Source organism: Nelumbo nucifera, chromosome 6 (genome assembly GCF_055504915.1).
Source record: "Nelumbo nucifera cultivar China Antique chromosome 6, China Antique-T2T, whole genome shotgun sequence".
NCBI classification, from domain to species: domain Eukaryota; kingdom Viridiplantae; phylum Streptophyta; class Magnoliopsida; order Proteales; family Nelumbonaceae; genus Nelumbo; species Nelumbo nucifera.
This window is the reverse complement of record NC_142654.1, coordinates 13,292,748-13,309,510: the sequence shown is the minus strand read 5'-3', so window position 1 is coordinate 13,309,510 and position 16,763 is coordinate 13,292,748. Positions and strand designations below refer to the sequence as shown.

Here is a 16,763-nt window from a genome sequence, read left to right as displayed (position 1 = left end):
AGCATCTCCCGTTCTCTCCCTTGAATGATAACAACTCCCTCTGTGGCAATGAAAATTATGTGCTGGAACTGTCAAGGGTTGGTTCCCCCTTGACAGTTCGTTCAGCGAAAGAGTCCCAGAAAATGAAAAAGGCAGGCAATTTTTTTCAGTGAAACAAAATGTAGTCGGGTAAATTGCAGAAAGAAATTCAAAGAATAGGAGAGTGGAACTGTTGGGGTGTTGATTCAGTAGGTATAGCAGGTGGCTTAGCTCTCTTCTGGGGAAACAATTTAAATTTACAAGTGCTAGCTGTTGATAAAAATCTGATTCATGCGAGAATTGAAGATACCGGTATGGAAAAAACATGTTGGTGTACTTTTATTTACGGAGAGCGGGAAAAAAGCAAAAGATGGCAGTTTGTTAAGAAGCTAAATCAACTGGCTAACAAAAACCTGGGGGCTTGGTGCTTCATTGGTGATTTTAATATGGTCTTTAATCTGGATGACAAGGAAGGGGGAAGAGTGACAAGGAAGGGGTTTTATGCGAGGCTAGGGTCTTGAGGAAATTCAAAGCTCCAGGCCCAAGTATATTTAGACCAATAGAAGGGAACATACGGATCATATAAAGGCTAAACTGGATAGGGGCTTGGTAATCTCAGATGGAAAGAATATTTCCCTGATGCAAATGCCATGGCAATACCAACCTGTGGATCAGACAATCTCCCAATTTGCCTTGATACAAACCCAATTGTTTTCAAAATTAGGAAACCCTTTAGATTTGAGGAAATGTGGTTTTCTCATGAGCAGTATATTGAAATAATTAAGGAATTCTGGAACAACTGCCAATCAAATCCTTTTATTACCTTGATCTCTAAGAAGTGTTAGAGATTAAAAAAGGCTCTTCAGTCTTGGAATAAAAAAAGATTTTGGTAAGGTTCAAGAGCCAGATTGCTAGAGCAAAGCAGGAGCTAGCTGAAGAACAAGGAAAAAAAAGGATCCAAATACAATAGTCAAAAAGTGAGGGATTTAGAAGCTCTTTTGGATGAGTGGCTAAAGAGATGTGGGCTCAAAAATCAACGGTAAATTGACTTAAGTACAGGGATAGAAACACCAGGTTCTTTCATAACTCAACAATTAGGAGAGCAAAAAACAGAATCCTAAAGCTTAAAAATGATTATGGTGTATAGATGGAAGGTCAATATCACATAAAGAATATCTTTGAAAATCATTTTAGGGACTTATTCTTCTCCTCTTCCCAATTTGATATAAATTTGGCCTTAGAAGGGGTTAATGTGGCTATCAATGAAACCAATGAAGAACTTCAGAAGGACATATGGGAAGAGGAAATCGAGGAGGATACAAAATGAGAGGCAATACAAAATGTTTATGCTATATCAGACTAATCAAAGAGGATAATGATTTGGTAAAGTCCAATTGCCATGTGGTGCCAACATGGTAGAGAAACAAGCAAGCAATGCAACCATTAGAAATGGTTGTTGGAGATTTAATGAAAAACTAGCAATTAGAATATTTAATAAAAACAACTATTAGAAATCCACAAACAAACTAACTTTTAAGGCCTTGTTCGCTTTTCGGTAAGTTATTTACCCGGATAAATGCAATTACTTGGGTAAGTTTTTCATGAGAAACATTTAACCGGGTAAGTGTATTTACCCATGTTCTTTTATTTCTCATGTAAATAAGGCAATGACCATTTTAGTCATAAAAATCCATTTTTAAAATGGGCATTTTTATCCAATTCAAGTGTTAGCAACTTTCCCCCTAGGTGGAAAAGTTATTTACCCAACTAGGAGATGGATATCACTTACCCGAGTAAGTGGTACCCAGGAAGATAAATTTTCCTTAATCCCCACATAAATTTGAAAAAAGAACATGGGATTCTTGATCAATGGAAATTAAAATCCCATTGACCAACTTTCCCCCCTCTCAAAATCCGAAAAAAGAACGCCCCTAAAAGTCCATTCACAAATTAGTTGTTAGAAACCCACTAACCAAAATGACTATTTGAAGCCCATTAATGAGTTCAAATGTAGGTTCACTTGTCTTCTTCTTTTAAAATGGTTTAATGTTTTCACGGGGCATGATCTTGAATTGCATCAGATAGCTAATATTCATTGTGCCAAACTGATAGGTATTTCCTCTCTAGCTATTGAGGGTGATTCTACTAATACAATAATATGGATAAAGGAAAAATATAGTAGGACTTGGATATTAGCCCATTTTTTATCAGAAGCTAGAGATATCATAGGCTCAATGCATGTTAAACTAAGTTGGATCCCCAGGGAATAAAACACTTTAACAGATGGGTTAGCTAAATCTAGTGTTCATCGAGATATTTTGCTTAGTGGCAGTGTTTGCCTTTGCAATCTTTACTTTCCTTGTTTTGCATCTTGATGCACATCTTCTCATGTACCTTTTTCTTTTAATTAATTCTCAACTATTCTTTGCTAAAAAAACTTCCATTAATTAATTATTGTTTTGTACTTTTCTATTGCCAATGTATTTTTACTATGTATTTGGTATAATGGTGTTGTATGGGCATTGGTATAATGCTTTGAAAATCAAGAAAAAATGGGTTATACATGCATTTCAATGCAACAATTGTTTATTGCTTTTTATTATTACACATACCACGTAGGCAAAAGCTAACTCTCATAAGCAAAAAAATCAAATTGATGTTTCCTCCAAAAGTGAGTTTTACATAACCCAAGACGAGAGGAAATACAAAATGTTTGTGCTTTATCAAACTAACCAAATAGGATAATGAATTGGTGAAGTCTAATCGCCATCTACTGCCAATATGGTGGAGAAAAAAGCAGCCAATGCAACCATCCCAAACATGCCTTAATTTGAATAAATTCACTTCTAAAACCCACTGTATGTCAAAATTTGAGGCATATATTATATTGCTTAGGCTCAGTTTGGAAAGAGTACAAATACAAATATGTACAACACAAATGCATACAAAATACAAAGCTTTGCACTCTGCATATTTGTATTTATACTCTTTCCAAACTGAGCCTTAAATCCAAAATACAAGGTAGAAAGCAATAGTTTATTCAAATGGTCATATATTTTTACTTTATCATCTTCTTCTTCTTCTTCTTCTTCTCTCTTTGCATATGGAGGTCATAAATAATTAAGTATAGGTTGGTTGGTGCTAGTGGACAACACATGCCAAGCCTTTGACAGGCACAATGCATGACCAAAATCTTACATAATTTATTTCCTAACAAAAATATAATTGCATATTCACTATTTATTTATGAAAAGGGTTTGGTTTAGTAGAGTTGTCAATTGAACCATAGTGAATTTAGTATTTGATTAGATTAAGTGCTTGTTTGAGTAGGCTTTCAAGTAGCTTCTGGTAAGGTGGGCATATGTTGGGTAAAAACCATGGAAAACACAAATATGCTTCATTTAGTCAAAATTTAGTTTTTGGTAAGGTTTGTTTTAGTAGTTGTTGTGTAATTTATGCATAGTTAATTCAGGCAAGTGTATCTTAGTCAAATATGTGTAAATAATGATGAGATGAGTGTTGATCCCACAGAGATTAGATCACAGTACCAAATCAATTTTAAATTAACCCAAGTTGAACTCGTGAATCAATTGAGTGAATAAAAAACTAAGAAAAATTCATGCAAATCTAAAACTTAATAAAATCTAAGTCAATGAATGCATGCAGCTAGGGTTTAGATTTCATTAAATCAAGGTTATATAATTACCTATTTAATCAAACAAGACCAAAATTACCCTAAGGTATATTTAAGTTATTTGCATGTGATGGTGGATTTCCCTAAATTAATTAACAAGCTTTCTCAAGTCATGTTAATCCTTTATTAATCAAATTCTACCATCAAATTTTTAAGTGTTTGTCAAAAGGAAAAATAAGCATTAAGTTATTTGGAAACCTCTAATCGTAGAAGGATATTTGACTCATTAAGCTTCATTGATTCCCACACATGAACTAATAATCTTTGGATATCATAGTCTAACATGCTATTTTTATTGCCTGGGGATCTAATTCATAACAATCATTTAATCAGTCATGCATAAATCATCGAATCATTAAAAGATTGGTCAATTCTTTTAAAGCATTAAGCACAACGATAAAAATTCCTCATGCAAATAATAATGAGGTATTGAATTGAATTAAACAAATAACTATATAATCCTAAAATCAAAATCCATCTAAACCCTAATTAAGAGAACTTATATATAATAATTAAATTCAACACACTCATGAATCTTAAAGAATAAACCCAACAAAAACACATCAAGGAATGAATAGAACAACAAGAAAACTTTAGCCTTTGAAGGTAGAAGACAAGTGCAACAACTAAGATTTTCTCCCTCTAAGATTCAAGTCCAACAATAATATTATTACTATTATGAATATGCATATGTCTACATAAAATTAATATATGTTCTTATGAATGAATGCATGTTTAATTGGATGTCGTGGCTTACAAATCAAGCATCGAAATGGCCTAATAACTAAGAGTGAACAAATGGGTTGGTTCTACCCAGAACTGACTTCAAATATGCCTTGGTTTGAGGGTCTAATTCCAAACTTACTTGGAGAACCAGTATGAATTGGCCTTAGTGAAACCATCATCGTGTGAAGTTGGATTAGTAATAAATATACGATACTATTTAAGTTGTTTATGGATTATGTTTTATTTTAGTTGAGATCGAAACAATGTAGGTTTCAGATTTTACCAAATTGACCCATATCCTTGCTAATAATCATATAGTGCTAGGGCAGTATGGCTTCATAGTGGTTGTCATTTTCAGCTTGCCCAAAATTGTAGGATTGGACCTAGGTTTTGTGAGGGCCTAACAATTTAGGTTCGATATAAATAATATTTAATTTAATGTATTTTTATTAGATAAAAATATAGGTCGGTAATCAGTCCTGAATTAGGATATTCTGCCAATAAAACACGTCTCAACCCTTTACCAACTTGATCTAACACCGTACACATCACCATGAGACTGGGACCTACCATAAAAGTGGGAGCTGCCATATATGAGATGTGTGTTGTGAGATTATGTTGGTAGAGGTTGGAACACATGGTTTTCAAATCCGGACCAGACTGGATGGTTGGACCGGAAAAATCGGGAACAGGTGACCGGTTCTATTCTACCCCAGAGTCATCTTTTGGCCAAAAACCGTTGATTTGGTCAGCAAACCGTTGACCTAGTTAGTCGAACCATTAGAGCCGTTCAAATTATCCAACAAATTTTGGTCATTTTTTATTTATTTTATTTTTTTTATCAGAACAGGCCGTTCATTCAATTCAAACGGTCAGACCATTCAACCCAATAACCGGACCCTGAACGATTTACTGTCCGGTTCGGTTTTAAAAACTGGAACGTGTTTTATTGGCAGGTGATCCGGAATCATCAGTCCCGGTCCGGCCCATGATCACCCTCTTTAGAGAACTTACGGTTACGCAGATCCCGCACTTTCGTTTATGGAGGGATGCTGAGTCATCGTCTTAATTACTTCGTCATCGAGCTGTTATTGTGGGTCTTAATGAAAGAAACATTAACGTAATTTAATCCATTACTTTAATAAATGAAATTTATTAATTAATTTTGAAATTAATAACTCAAATATCCAAAGTCCGTTAATAAATTCGTTCTGCTTTTAATTTCAGTTACCCAAACTCGTGTTTTTTTTTTCTTTTTCTGCCCAAAAAAAAACCCGTGCATTTTCCTGTGAAGAAAGTGTAGCAGAAGAGAAAACGAGAAAAATATTGAAATGAGAATTGATTTCTCTCACTAGAATCTGCACGAGCCAAGAGCAGGAGCAGCAGTGTTCTCTTCTGGGGATATACGAACAAATACAACAGAATCAAATCACCAACATACAGCAATTGCATATAACAAAGGTATTTGATCTCACAAAGGGATACGAGCTGCATGGTCGTTGAGCAGATTTCCACCTTCGTCTGCCGAAATAGCACTGTAGCCAGCGTCGATGTAAGCATCATCAGTCCTGATTTGAGCTTATTGGATTCACATGCTGAGCATTAAACCTGTCATTTAATATCATAATTTCTAAACAAATCATGCTTCCAGCTAGCGGCGATGGCATTTGTGCTTTTTGCTAAACAAGCTAAGGGGTAAATGTGTGAAGCCCAATATACGTTTAATATATATACAAACGAAAGAGAGAAACCCTTGTTTCTCGAATTCTACAACGGTGAGCTTTTGGTCATTGTTATTTGCTTTTTTTCTTCGAACAATGTCTTGTTATGTTGTTTCCAAGTACTTTTTGTTTGATTCATGTTCAGTTCTTCTTATAGATCTCCAAGTTGGCGGAAAACTAGAGAAGGCGTGCATCAGGTATGGCATCTACTCTATTTCTTCTACTTCTTGATTTGTGGGTTTGATTTCATTCATTTGTTTCCGTTCCTTTGTTCCTTCCCGTTATTTCATTCGAACTGGTGGATATAGTCCAAGGTTTGTGGTTGTTGCCTTGGTTTTCTGTACTGGAAGTTGTTGTTCTGTGATGCTTTTTTTTTTTTTCCCGAACTGGTGAAGATTCTTGGGTTTGATTTTATTCATTTTTTATGGCTTGTGGTTATGTGATGGGTTATTTCTGTTATGAATTATTTCATTATAGCTCAAAAACATTCTTAGTTTTTATTTCATTGATTTGGATGACTTGTGGCTGTGATGGATTATTTCTTTTCCTTAATCCTGCATGACACTGATGTGTCCTATCATCTGTGTCTTGTGGATTATTTCTGTTTTTTTTCTCAAAGATTTCTTGTCTTAAACAACCAGGGAAAAACGTGCTCTTTAACAGGGAAATGTAATGATTGTCAATTCTGAAGGTATATTATTTATTTAAAATAGTTTGTGTTTTTCTGACGCTGGATTTTTCTGTTAAACTTATACAACTTTGTTATTAAGAATGACCTTAGCTTTATTGTCTTGTGAACCCGTCTAATATCTATCTAGTGCCCATCCTACAAGTTACAGTAATACATGATTTGTCTTGTCAAGATAAAAAATTTGATGATATTGAGACTTTAGTCAACTTTGAGGAATTGCCTTTGTAAAAGCTCTTGTTCTGATATTGTTTACATGCATATAGTAATTCCCACACAACTCAAGCATTCATGAAGGAATCATCTATATGCATGTCCCATGACATTGAAGGAAAAGTGTACAGGTTGAGATTGGGGTGACCAGTGATTTGTTACTCTAACCTATACTTATAGCCTTATTATCTGTTCCTACAGTAATGGCATTATGTCAGTTGAATGCCAGATTATAGCCTTATATCGCTTCTGTAAGTTGGGTGAACAGTGATCTGTTACTGTTTTATATTGACTTGTAGCAATACATACTTCTGTAATTTCCCTCTCGCTGGATTTACATGTATCAATTTCCTTGATATGCCTGTTAGTAATACTCTATGTTGGTGTATCAGTTCCCCCAATATATCTGTTACATAAAAGCCTAGGTGGGTCAGTGACTTGTATTCAAATGTTGTGTTCAGATTTATGTAATGATGTTTAATTCTGGATCATGTAATGCTGTTTAATTATTATATGTTCTAATCGTGGTCATGTTACTTTGTTTTTTTATCTACCTGGAAGGTGAAGAAGTAGAAATGAATGGTTTATAGATGCCATCAGCATTTATGCTGACACATAACATAACATTTTTGCAGGACTTTCACTACTTCCTACTTGCATTTGTGGTTGCATTTAAGGTAAAAACAGTGATAATAATTTCTTATAAACACACCATTTGATATGCCTATGAATTAATAATGCCACTCTTTCATATGAATTGTAGATTATAGAATTGATAGGATTAGGACCTGCCGTTACATGTTGATAAGATCGGTACTGCTAATTTAATTCAAAAATATTATGGGTTGTGGGCTAGTAGGGGGACCACTGCCTTGAATAGGTTCATAATTAGCCAGTTATTGTGCATTGATAAGATTAGAACTTGCTGTTGGATGGAGTAGGGGGACCACTGCCTTGAACTTGAGTGGCTGCCTTTTCCGTTAATCCCTGTTATTGTCCATGTGCCTTGGAAAGTCCTTTGGTTGTAATGTGATCCTACTTTGATCAACTGACATGAAACAATGTAGAGAGTGCAAAACAGTGGCAAAGATGATAAGGACGATCAATACTATTTTTCTTGAATTATTGCTTCGCTCATAGGCTCAAATGATGCTTTACAACTACCTATTTGTTTCCTTTGGAAAACCCATGCTAAGCCCTCCCCTGCTGAGCCCCTCCCTGCTCCCCTCTATTGCAACACATATGACATGTCCATGTGATCCTGTCTTTGTCCTTTACTATGTTTCTGTCCACTCACTGCAAGTGCATGTCAAATTCCCTACCTCTTCTCTTCTGATTATATAGCTTCACATCACTGAGTCCAGTTGCTTTTTTTGATAGGTAACTGAAATATTTTATTAATTAATATCAGAAAGTGTGGAAAAGTTACAAACAATCCTTAGGTAGGGTAGTGATTACTCCCTACCTCCATCACTATAGAAATTACAAGTAAACCCAATACAATTGATTCCCATTATCCCCTTGCTTAGCTAAAGCATCAGCTAAACCATTTGCAGATTTCTGCACCCACTGAGCCTTTATAATCATGCTCCTTGTCATCCATTCCATCTGTTTGGTCTCATTTATATAACCCCATACTGATTTCCCACCATTTTCTATCCATCCAATTTCAACTTTAGAATCACTTTCAATGACTAAATTTATGATACTCAGTTATCTTGCCCTCTGTAATCCGTGAATCTGAAAGAAGCTCAGCCCCTTATGGAGTCCCCATGATCAATTGTCTTGAAGAAATAGCAATAATTTGTCCTTGTGTATTCCTAAATACATCTCCCACACATGACAGACCTGGAATTTCAATATTGCTCCCATCAAAATTTAACTTGATGAATCCCTCCTCAGTTGGTGTCCATTGGGTACAGATTATTGATTTCTTTGATGAGGATGCAGCCACTTCTGCACAAATCATCATGTGCATAAGGTAAGAATTTCCAGTGCATCACGTTGGCCATTATGCTTACGAGAATTGCTTCCTGACTTCTCTCCTTCTCCTTAAAAATCCTTGCATTTCTTTCCTCCCATATTCTCCATACTGTTGCAGCCCTTGTGCATCTCCATAAAATCCTTCCTCTTTTTCTTGTTCAGACAAAGGTCTCTGCAGAAAATCTTGCCATTACCTGAAGGCTCCAGCCATTGAGTCTGCCTGTTCCATTCTCTCTTACTTTTTCTTTGGTTAGTTTTAGTGGCAAACATTGGCAAGTGTTTTATCTCTTTTTATTGAAGGACTATTTGTTCTGTTGGTTTAGCTTGGTTAGCATTTAGCAGTTCCACATTATGACTTATTGCAGTGTTTAGTTTATTTCTTACTAGAAATTGATCATTTTTGTTCCATTTCTAGTTGTGCAGTGCTGTTTGGATGAGCCATGATCGAACCTCCATTACCTGCTGTAAAAGAGAACAAGTTGTGGAAGGGGATCTTTGCAGTCACGGGAATAATGACCACTCTTGTCATCTATGGTGTTTTGCAGGTATGACTGTTTGATCCTCCTTATTAACCTTACTTAGATCATAATCAAGAGAAGCATCAAGATAAACCTTCTAAATGTTTGCAGACTTGAGATTTTTTTTTCCAAAAATTAAAATCTTTCTAGTAATATTAGGGGATTGATGATTTATTTTATCAATTGTGTGGTTTCTACCTGGAGCATTGCTCAACGGAGTCAGTGACACACCAATTTTCAATGTCAATCAACATATTTTGAGGACTCTGTTTTGAATGTAACTTAAACTTTTACAAGATATCATGTTTGAATGAGGATCCTTGTGGTGTTCTAGATGGACAGTAGGAAGGCTTTATTGGTATTTAGTCCGTTAGGTATGGTGATTGATCTAGAAGTAGCTGGGGGGCTTCATGGGAAGTCACTGTATGGGTTGCATGCTATGGTTTGGACGGGCTCCTTTGTTCACTGATTTAATTTGTTTTCTTCTCTCTCTCTTTCTCACGCACACACACATCACATGTTTATGTTGCTAAGTAATGCCTGAACACATAGATATGTACTTTTGTAAGTTAGCAGATTGCAATTGTGTGTGGTATGACCTTCTTATGAAGGATTTTATTAGTGCAGGACTGAATGTTTGGGATTCTTAGAATCCTTATTTTAATGTCCTATTGTTGTTAGAAGAACCAGTATTTAAGAATAGAATGCAAAGGTCCTGTTCTAAAAATTTTTCTTTGACCAGTTTCTCTGAAATTGACAAAATTCACTCTAGCTATGCTCTTGGTTGAATATTCGGAAAGGTCATAAGAGTTTTATTTTCATTACTCTGGCAGGCTATCCTGGTTTTGGTTCAAAGACAGAACACAGTATGGGAAAAATGTGTATGTTTTCAGTTATACTGGAGAACCCTCTAACTGTATCAGATTCAAAGGGTGTTATTTTATCATCTTGAACCCTAACTGAAGAGCATGGATGGTTAAGAAAGGTCAAGGAAGTTGCTATTAGTGATAGTCTCCAATTTTTTATACATTTCCTAGATCAGATATGAAGCATGACCAGTAAAATGGAAGTGAAGTGACCTCTAATCTTTATTATTTTTATTGAAGTGCATGCTATAGGCTGTAGATATCAGTGACTATAGCCTTATAGATAGTTGTCAAGGTGTTGCCTAGGCACCCTTGGCTGGACGCCTTGCTTAAATGCCTTGTTTATAGCAACTAGGTAAGTGGCTAAGTGCATGCTATAGGCTGTAACATCAGCGACTATAGCCTTATAGATAGTTGTCAAGGTGTTGCCTAGGCACCCTTGGCTGGGTGCCTTGATATATATTCTCGACCACTCAAACCCAAACAATAGTAGCTTTTGGATTCTTGTTGTTGAGAGGTTTACCAAAAGACTTGCCTCATGGAAGAAGAGTTATCTATCTCTAAGGGGTAGGATCGCGTTGATCCGATCTTCACTAGTAAACTGCCTGTGTACTTTCTGTCCGTGTTCAAAATTCTGGGGAATGTGGGGAAAAATCTGGAAAAGATAATGGGGGATTTCCTTTGGGAGTTGGGGGAGGAGATGAAGGATCATAAGGTTAATTGAGAGCAGGTTAGTAGAAGTGAAAAGCTTGGTGGCGGATTGTCAATACTCAAAAGAGGAATGTGGGTGGCTACTGGGAAAGTGGTTACAGAGACAGTTGAGATATAGGGATAAGTTGTGGTCTAAGGTGGTAATAAGCATTTGTGGTCTTGCAGCTAATGGATGGGATGCTAGAGTTTTGGTTAGGGCTACAAGTCTCCATGGAAAGCTATTCATATTCTTTTACCATATTTCTTGCCCTTTACAGGTATAACCTATGTTCTGGAAATCTTGTGAAAATTTTGGAGCACGTTTTGGTGGGGAATTTTCCTTTGAAAGATCAATTCACTTCTTTGTTTTTTTTTTTGAAAAGGTAAGGTAAATTTATTCATTCAACAAGGAGAAAATACAACAGTACCCAGGCCAAAAAGACGGCCTGTAAGCAAATTAGGTTACAGACTCCACCAAGACTGAGTACAAAACAAGTGAGACAAATTCAGATGCTTAAAAATCCTCAATTCACTTCTTTGTTTACCCTCTCTAATCATAATAATGAGCTTATTTCCAACCTCATTGTTCCTTCCAACTCAAGAACTCGGATTGATTGGGACTTGGGTTTTAGGAGGGGGTTAAGGGATTTTGACCTAAATAGTGTATTGGCCTTGCTCCAAATCCTATTATTCATGAAGATTGGACCCTTCCTTTACAACATACTGTGAAATTGAACTTTGTTGGCAGCTCTACAAGCAACCCTGGTCCTCTGGAATTGGGGGTGTGTTTAGAGATATGGAAGGAAGAGTCTTGGCCCTCTTCTCTGGCCCAATAGGGGTGGGCCCCGTGGGTGACTCACTAAAAGCAGAAGTAATGGCGCTCCTTCAAGGGCTCAGATTGGCTAAACAGTTGGGATTTCAACAGTTATAAGTGGAGGGGGAATTCAAAATTGGTCATAGGCTGGATGCAAACAAATAGTTTGGGTGCTTGGTCCCTTAGATAGCATGTAAGGGAAATAATGAACTTGACAAAGGAGCTTGGAGCACAATTTAATTGGGTTAGGAGGTCAGCAAATGGTTTGGCTGATGTTTTAGCAGAGCAAGGGGTTAATAGGGAGACTTTCTCTTGGGCATGCTTGTAAATTGATTATGTTATGAGGGGTCACCTTATTTTGGAAGGTGGAAGTTGTAATTCTATAATTTTTAAGGTTAATGAAAGTTACTGTTTCCTATTAAAAAAAATCTTATTTTCAAATATATGGGCTCTCTTCTGAACCCATATGTTTCACAAAATTATTGCTGGTATGATTTTCCAAATGATCTTTCCTCTTTTTCTAAGTTTTTTTAGATTGCAGCTGTGAATGAGGGAAGCAACCTTCAGCCGAAACGTACCCATGAACTTCATCTGTAGTGTATTTGCCACCTTGCAATGAATGCACAGGTTGGTTTTCTACTGATTCAACTGCTGCTGAAAACATAAAACACTCTAAAGAATCCAGACCCATACCTCTCTCTTAGCTAGGCTATCCCTTTTTAGAAACTTTTTTAGAGAAGCTGTTTCACTAGGAATGCCACCTTTGAGGATTTGTTGTTTACCCCCTTAACTCATCTGCCGATAATAATATTTTTATCCTTTACTAGAAGTTGGTGCGAAGCTCTTAATACTTTTCCCCTACTAATCTCCAAATTGGTGGCAAGTCCTGATTCATCAACCCTCCTTGGTCCAAATCCATCACGAGGTTATGAACCGGCGCCTTAATACTTTTCTCATATTAAGCTCCAAACCCTGACAGTCAATCTCCTTTCCATCCATAGAAAACTGAACTTGTCACTGTTAACCAAGAGTTTTCATCAAGCCTATCCATCTTATTAGTTTAAGAACGTTACCCATGACATTTGGGAACTTATTATATGATTAAACACTTGACTTTATGTTGTAACTATTACTCTTGACTTCATCAAATTGATGGTGTTTGAGGTTCTTTGTCACGGAGATGGTAGCCCTTGTTCAGGCAGCCCAGAAAATTTCTCAGGTGGTTTCAAATTTTCAGATGATTGGAAGTATACCTCTTAAACTAAAAGTTGATTCCCCTTTTCATCCCTTGTGCATCCTGTTGGAACATTTCAGTCTTGCATATACATTCCATGTGTGGCATTTCTCAAGTCTTCTGGTTTACTTCTTTATTTTTCTGATCAGTAGCTTTTCTTCTTTATTGTGTAGCCTGTTTGTGTGATGGAGGTTATCTAGTTAAGAGCTGTTCTAGTTACTGTTGGGGTGGATGGTAGTTCTCCTCTGCAGGTGATTCTCCTCTGGCCTATGGATCCTGCAGAAAAGAATTACCTGCAATATCTCTCCATAATGATTCCATAAGCTCCCACTTATCTTATATTGATTATAGAATTATGATCAAAAGCATGCCTATGTCTTCTTGTGGTTAAATTCTTTTGTTTTTAGTAAGGTGGAAAATATCACTGCAGGTCTTGAGCATTTGTTTAGTGGTCCTTATTATAAGTATTATCTGTAAAGAGTTTGTTTTTCTGCAGGAGAAAATCATGAGAGTTCCATATGGGGGAAACAAAGAATTCTTTAAATATTCACTATTTCTTGTTTTCTGTAACCGCATCACAACATCTGCTGTGTCTGCAATCTCTCTGGTGGTATGTTCCACTATAGCGTTTAAAATTTCTGGAATGCAAGAAATATCTTCTTTAATGGAACTTATGCTTTTTCTGTGTCCCATTTGTAGGCAAGTAAGAAGGCCTTGGATCCTGTTGCTCCAATTTATAAATATTGTCTCATATCAGTATCAAACATTTTGACAACAACATGCCAGTATGAGGTAATTTATTCAATTCTGTATTATTATCCCTGATTCTCTTTGTAATAGGTTAAGGAAAAAAGATAAAAAAAAGAAAATAATAAGAAATACGTCTAGCTGGATATTGGCTTCCTGTTGGGAGTTGGGCAACTTGACAGAACTTATTATTGTAATATATGATTACAAAAGAAAATTATTTTTTTCAGGCCCTCAAGTATGTCAGTTTCCCAGTTCAGACACTTGCAAAATGTGCCAAGATGATACCAGTTATGGTAGGTATCCTATTACCAATATAGCTAACTTCTGCTTTCTACTTTCAAGACATGTCTCTTACTGCTTAGTATGGCTTTATGCATACATTTTTAAAATTACTACCCCTTTTCTCTTGTTTGGTCTTTGGACATTGAGAGTATTATTATTTTTTTGCTTCTCATCTCGTGCAAAATCTGTCTTGTGGGAAATGTAGAATGATTGTTAAATCTTTAGTGCTAGTATAGATTAAGTTAGAATGAAAGTGAAAACTTCAATGTATACTAATGGACATTTTATTTATTGTTTTACATTTATTCTATTGTGATCAATTTGTGATTTGAATATGCTTTTACCAATGAGCATAGGTGTCTGTTCCAATGGTATATACAACTCAAGTTATTATGATTGGTTATATAGGTTTAAGCATCTTTTAGAACATGCTAATTTATACAAGGTCTTGTATTGGTTATATTGCTTGTTAGTTTCTACTATAATTTTTACATGCTTTTGGGTTTATTCATTTGCTTTTGTTTATGCAGATTTGGGGAACAATAATTATGCAAAAAAGATACAAGGGGAAGGACTATTTATTGGCTGTATTGGTAACACTTGGTTGTTCCATATTTATACTATATCCGGTAATAATCAAGATCAGATCTTTTGGTCTTAATCCATTCACTATTATTTTTTCATGCATCATTGTGTCTTGTCTGTGAAGGGGTTGGTGATGATCAACTCATCCTTTATTATTCTCTGTGTATAATGCACCATCGAAACTCTCAGGAATTGGTTATCTGAATCTCCAGGAAGCAGAATGAATATAAACTGTGTGTAGGGCTAACATTACATTACATAATAGTTAATTTTGAGTGTTTGGTGGCTAGTATTTAGGGGCTGTTTGAATATGATTGTGCAGATTAGGTGGACAATTGAATTGGTGATCCTGATATCTGAAGTCCAAAATCCAACTCTATGAAATCCCATTTAGTTTCCATGTAATTTGGGTTATTCATGTTTTGATCATTCTTGAAGATGTACTGTGTAAAATCCTAGAAATGGCTTGGAGGTGGATTCTGAAGTCTAGAAGAATCATATAATTGGGTAAATAGAAGCTGAGCTAGACAAGATGCTTTGGTTTCATACTATAATCTGATTTGACCGGAATCCAGATCCTATCATCCTAGATTGTTTAATGGTGACATTCTAGGATTCTTCTAGCTCATGGGGATTAGAGGCTTAAACCAACAAATGGAAATGATACCGAGTCAAGAAGTATAATATTAAGGGCCTTTTTTTGGTAACTACGGGGCCTACTGACAATAACTGAAGAGGCTGAACTTAATGACTTGTTGCTTTGCCTTTTAGTGGGAGTCATATAATAGAATATTTAGGGATAAAATATTAGTCAACCTAACATGCCATTCAACCATTAAGTCACAACCTAACATGCCCTTGTAGGTAATAAGGAGTGCCTAGCTGCCTAGGCAATGGATTTTAAAAGAAAAACCCTAAATCCTAGGCTAGTTCCATAGGTTTCATAGCAACCAGCAACTATCTTTTACTAGTAATTAACAATAACTGTTAGCAAGTATAAACATCATAATGAATCATAAAAATCAACATATTCATCAGAAAGAAGATTGTCCCTGGAAAAGGAAAGAAAAAAGTTAGAAAATAAAAAGAAGAAAAATATAAATATATTATAAGGCACCTTGTACAAAAGCAACTGGGCGTTTGGGCAAGGTGACTCCATAGGTGCTAATCACCTAGACGTCACCTAGGTGTTGCCTTGGCAACTATGCAACCCACTTAATGAATTATTCCCTAAAAGCAATAAGTCATACAGTTTGAGCACTTCAGCCATTATCATGCAGCCCCTAGTTGTTATCTGGTGCAGGTAATGATCACTGAGAAATCTGTGCCATAACCCATAAGTATATGCTGATTTTTTCCTCCACTCTCTAAATGGACAAGACATTAGCTTCTTCATATACAGTTGGATAATTGAAAATATATGACCAGACTGACCTCCAATTACGAGGGGTGGTGGGGGAGGAAAAGCATGTGAAGTGTTCAACTTCAAGTAATAAAAGTTTTGCATTTGACTCTTTAGGCAAGGATGACTTTTACTCTGTTTTTGCACATTTAATATCAAGCTACAATATTTGTATATCAATTTGTTGTTTGCCTTATTAATTATTTTAGAAAGCATCATTCATAGTTCTTGAGTCCATGGTCAAGTGGTTGACGTACTACATCACAAAGTTCAGATTATTCCAATGTTGTAAGAATTGGATTGGACACAAGACCCAGAGTGCTTGCTGGGTCGTGGGTCAAACGGTTTGACCATGAGTCACATATTTCATATATATATATATATTATTTTTTGTAAGTTATAACGTACCCAAACATGCTGGCTAGATGGTTAGATTATTGATTATATTAACCAGTGGCACAACAATATTAGTTACTGGTCTACATGGTCATCAGTCACAGGATGCATGAATCATTAAGGTATACATGGCTACACGCATTTGTGTGGATGTGCTGTTTTCTAATTTTATTCTTCAAGACG

At 35.9% G+C, this 16,763-nt stretch overlaps 1 protein-coding gene across 12 annotated transcripts in view; it reads left to right on the top strand.

The window, feature by feature from the left end:
* Positions 1-5,646: 5,646 nt before the first annotated feature.
* Positions 5,647-16,763, top strand: part of LOC104588764 (UDP-galactose/UDP-glucose transporter 5B) — a 38,496-nt gene continuing 27,379 nt past the window's right edge. Inside the window, exons 1-10 of one of the 12 annotated variants that reach the window (XM_088889596.1) lie at positions 5,668-5,990; positions 6,090-6,213; positions 6,317-6,356; positions 7,696-7,737; positions 9,459-9,588; positions 13,339-13,416; positions 13,662-13,775; positions 13,865-13,957; positions 14,143-14,208; positions 14,728-14,826. In XM_088889596.1, the coding sequence (XP_088745722.1) occupies positions 13,671-13,775; positions 13,865-13,957; positions 14,143-14,208; positions 14,728-14,826 (363 nt within the window). In that variant the 5' untranslated portion in view covers positions 5,668-5,990; positions 6,090-6,213; positions 6,317-6,356; ... (2 more) ...; positions 13,339-13,416; positions 13,662-13,670. Of the gene's footprint in view, positions 5,991-6,076; positions 6,214-6,304; positions 6,357-6,800; positions 6,851-7,695; positions 7,738-9,458; positions 9,589-13,338; positions 13,417-13,661; positions 13,776-13,864; positions 13,958-14,142; positions 14,209-14,727; positions 14,827-16,763 lie in introns of those variants that run through there. The other 11 variants (XM_010246864.3, XM_010246859.3, XM_010246872.3 and 8 more) reach the window with 11 other exon arrangements.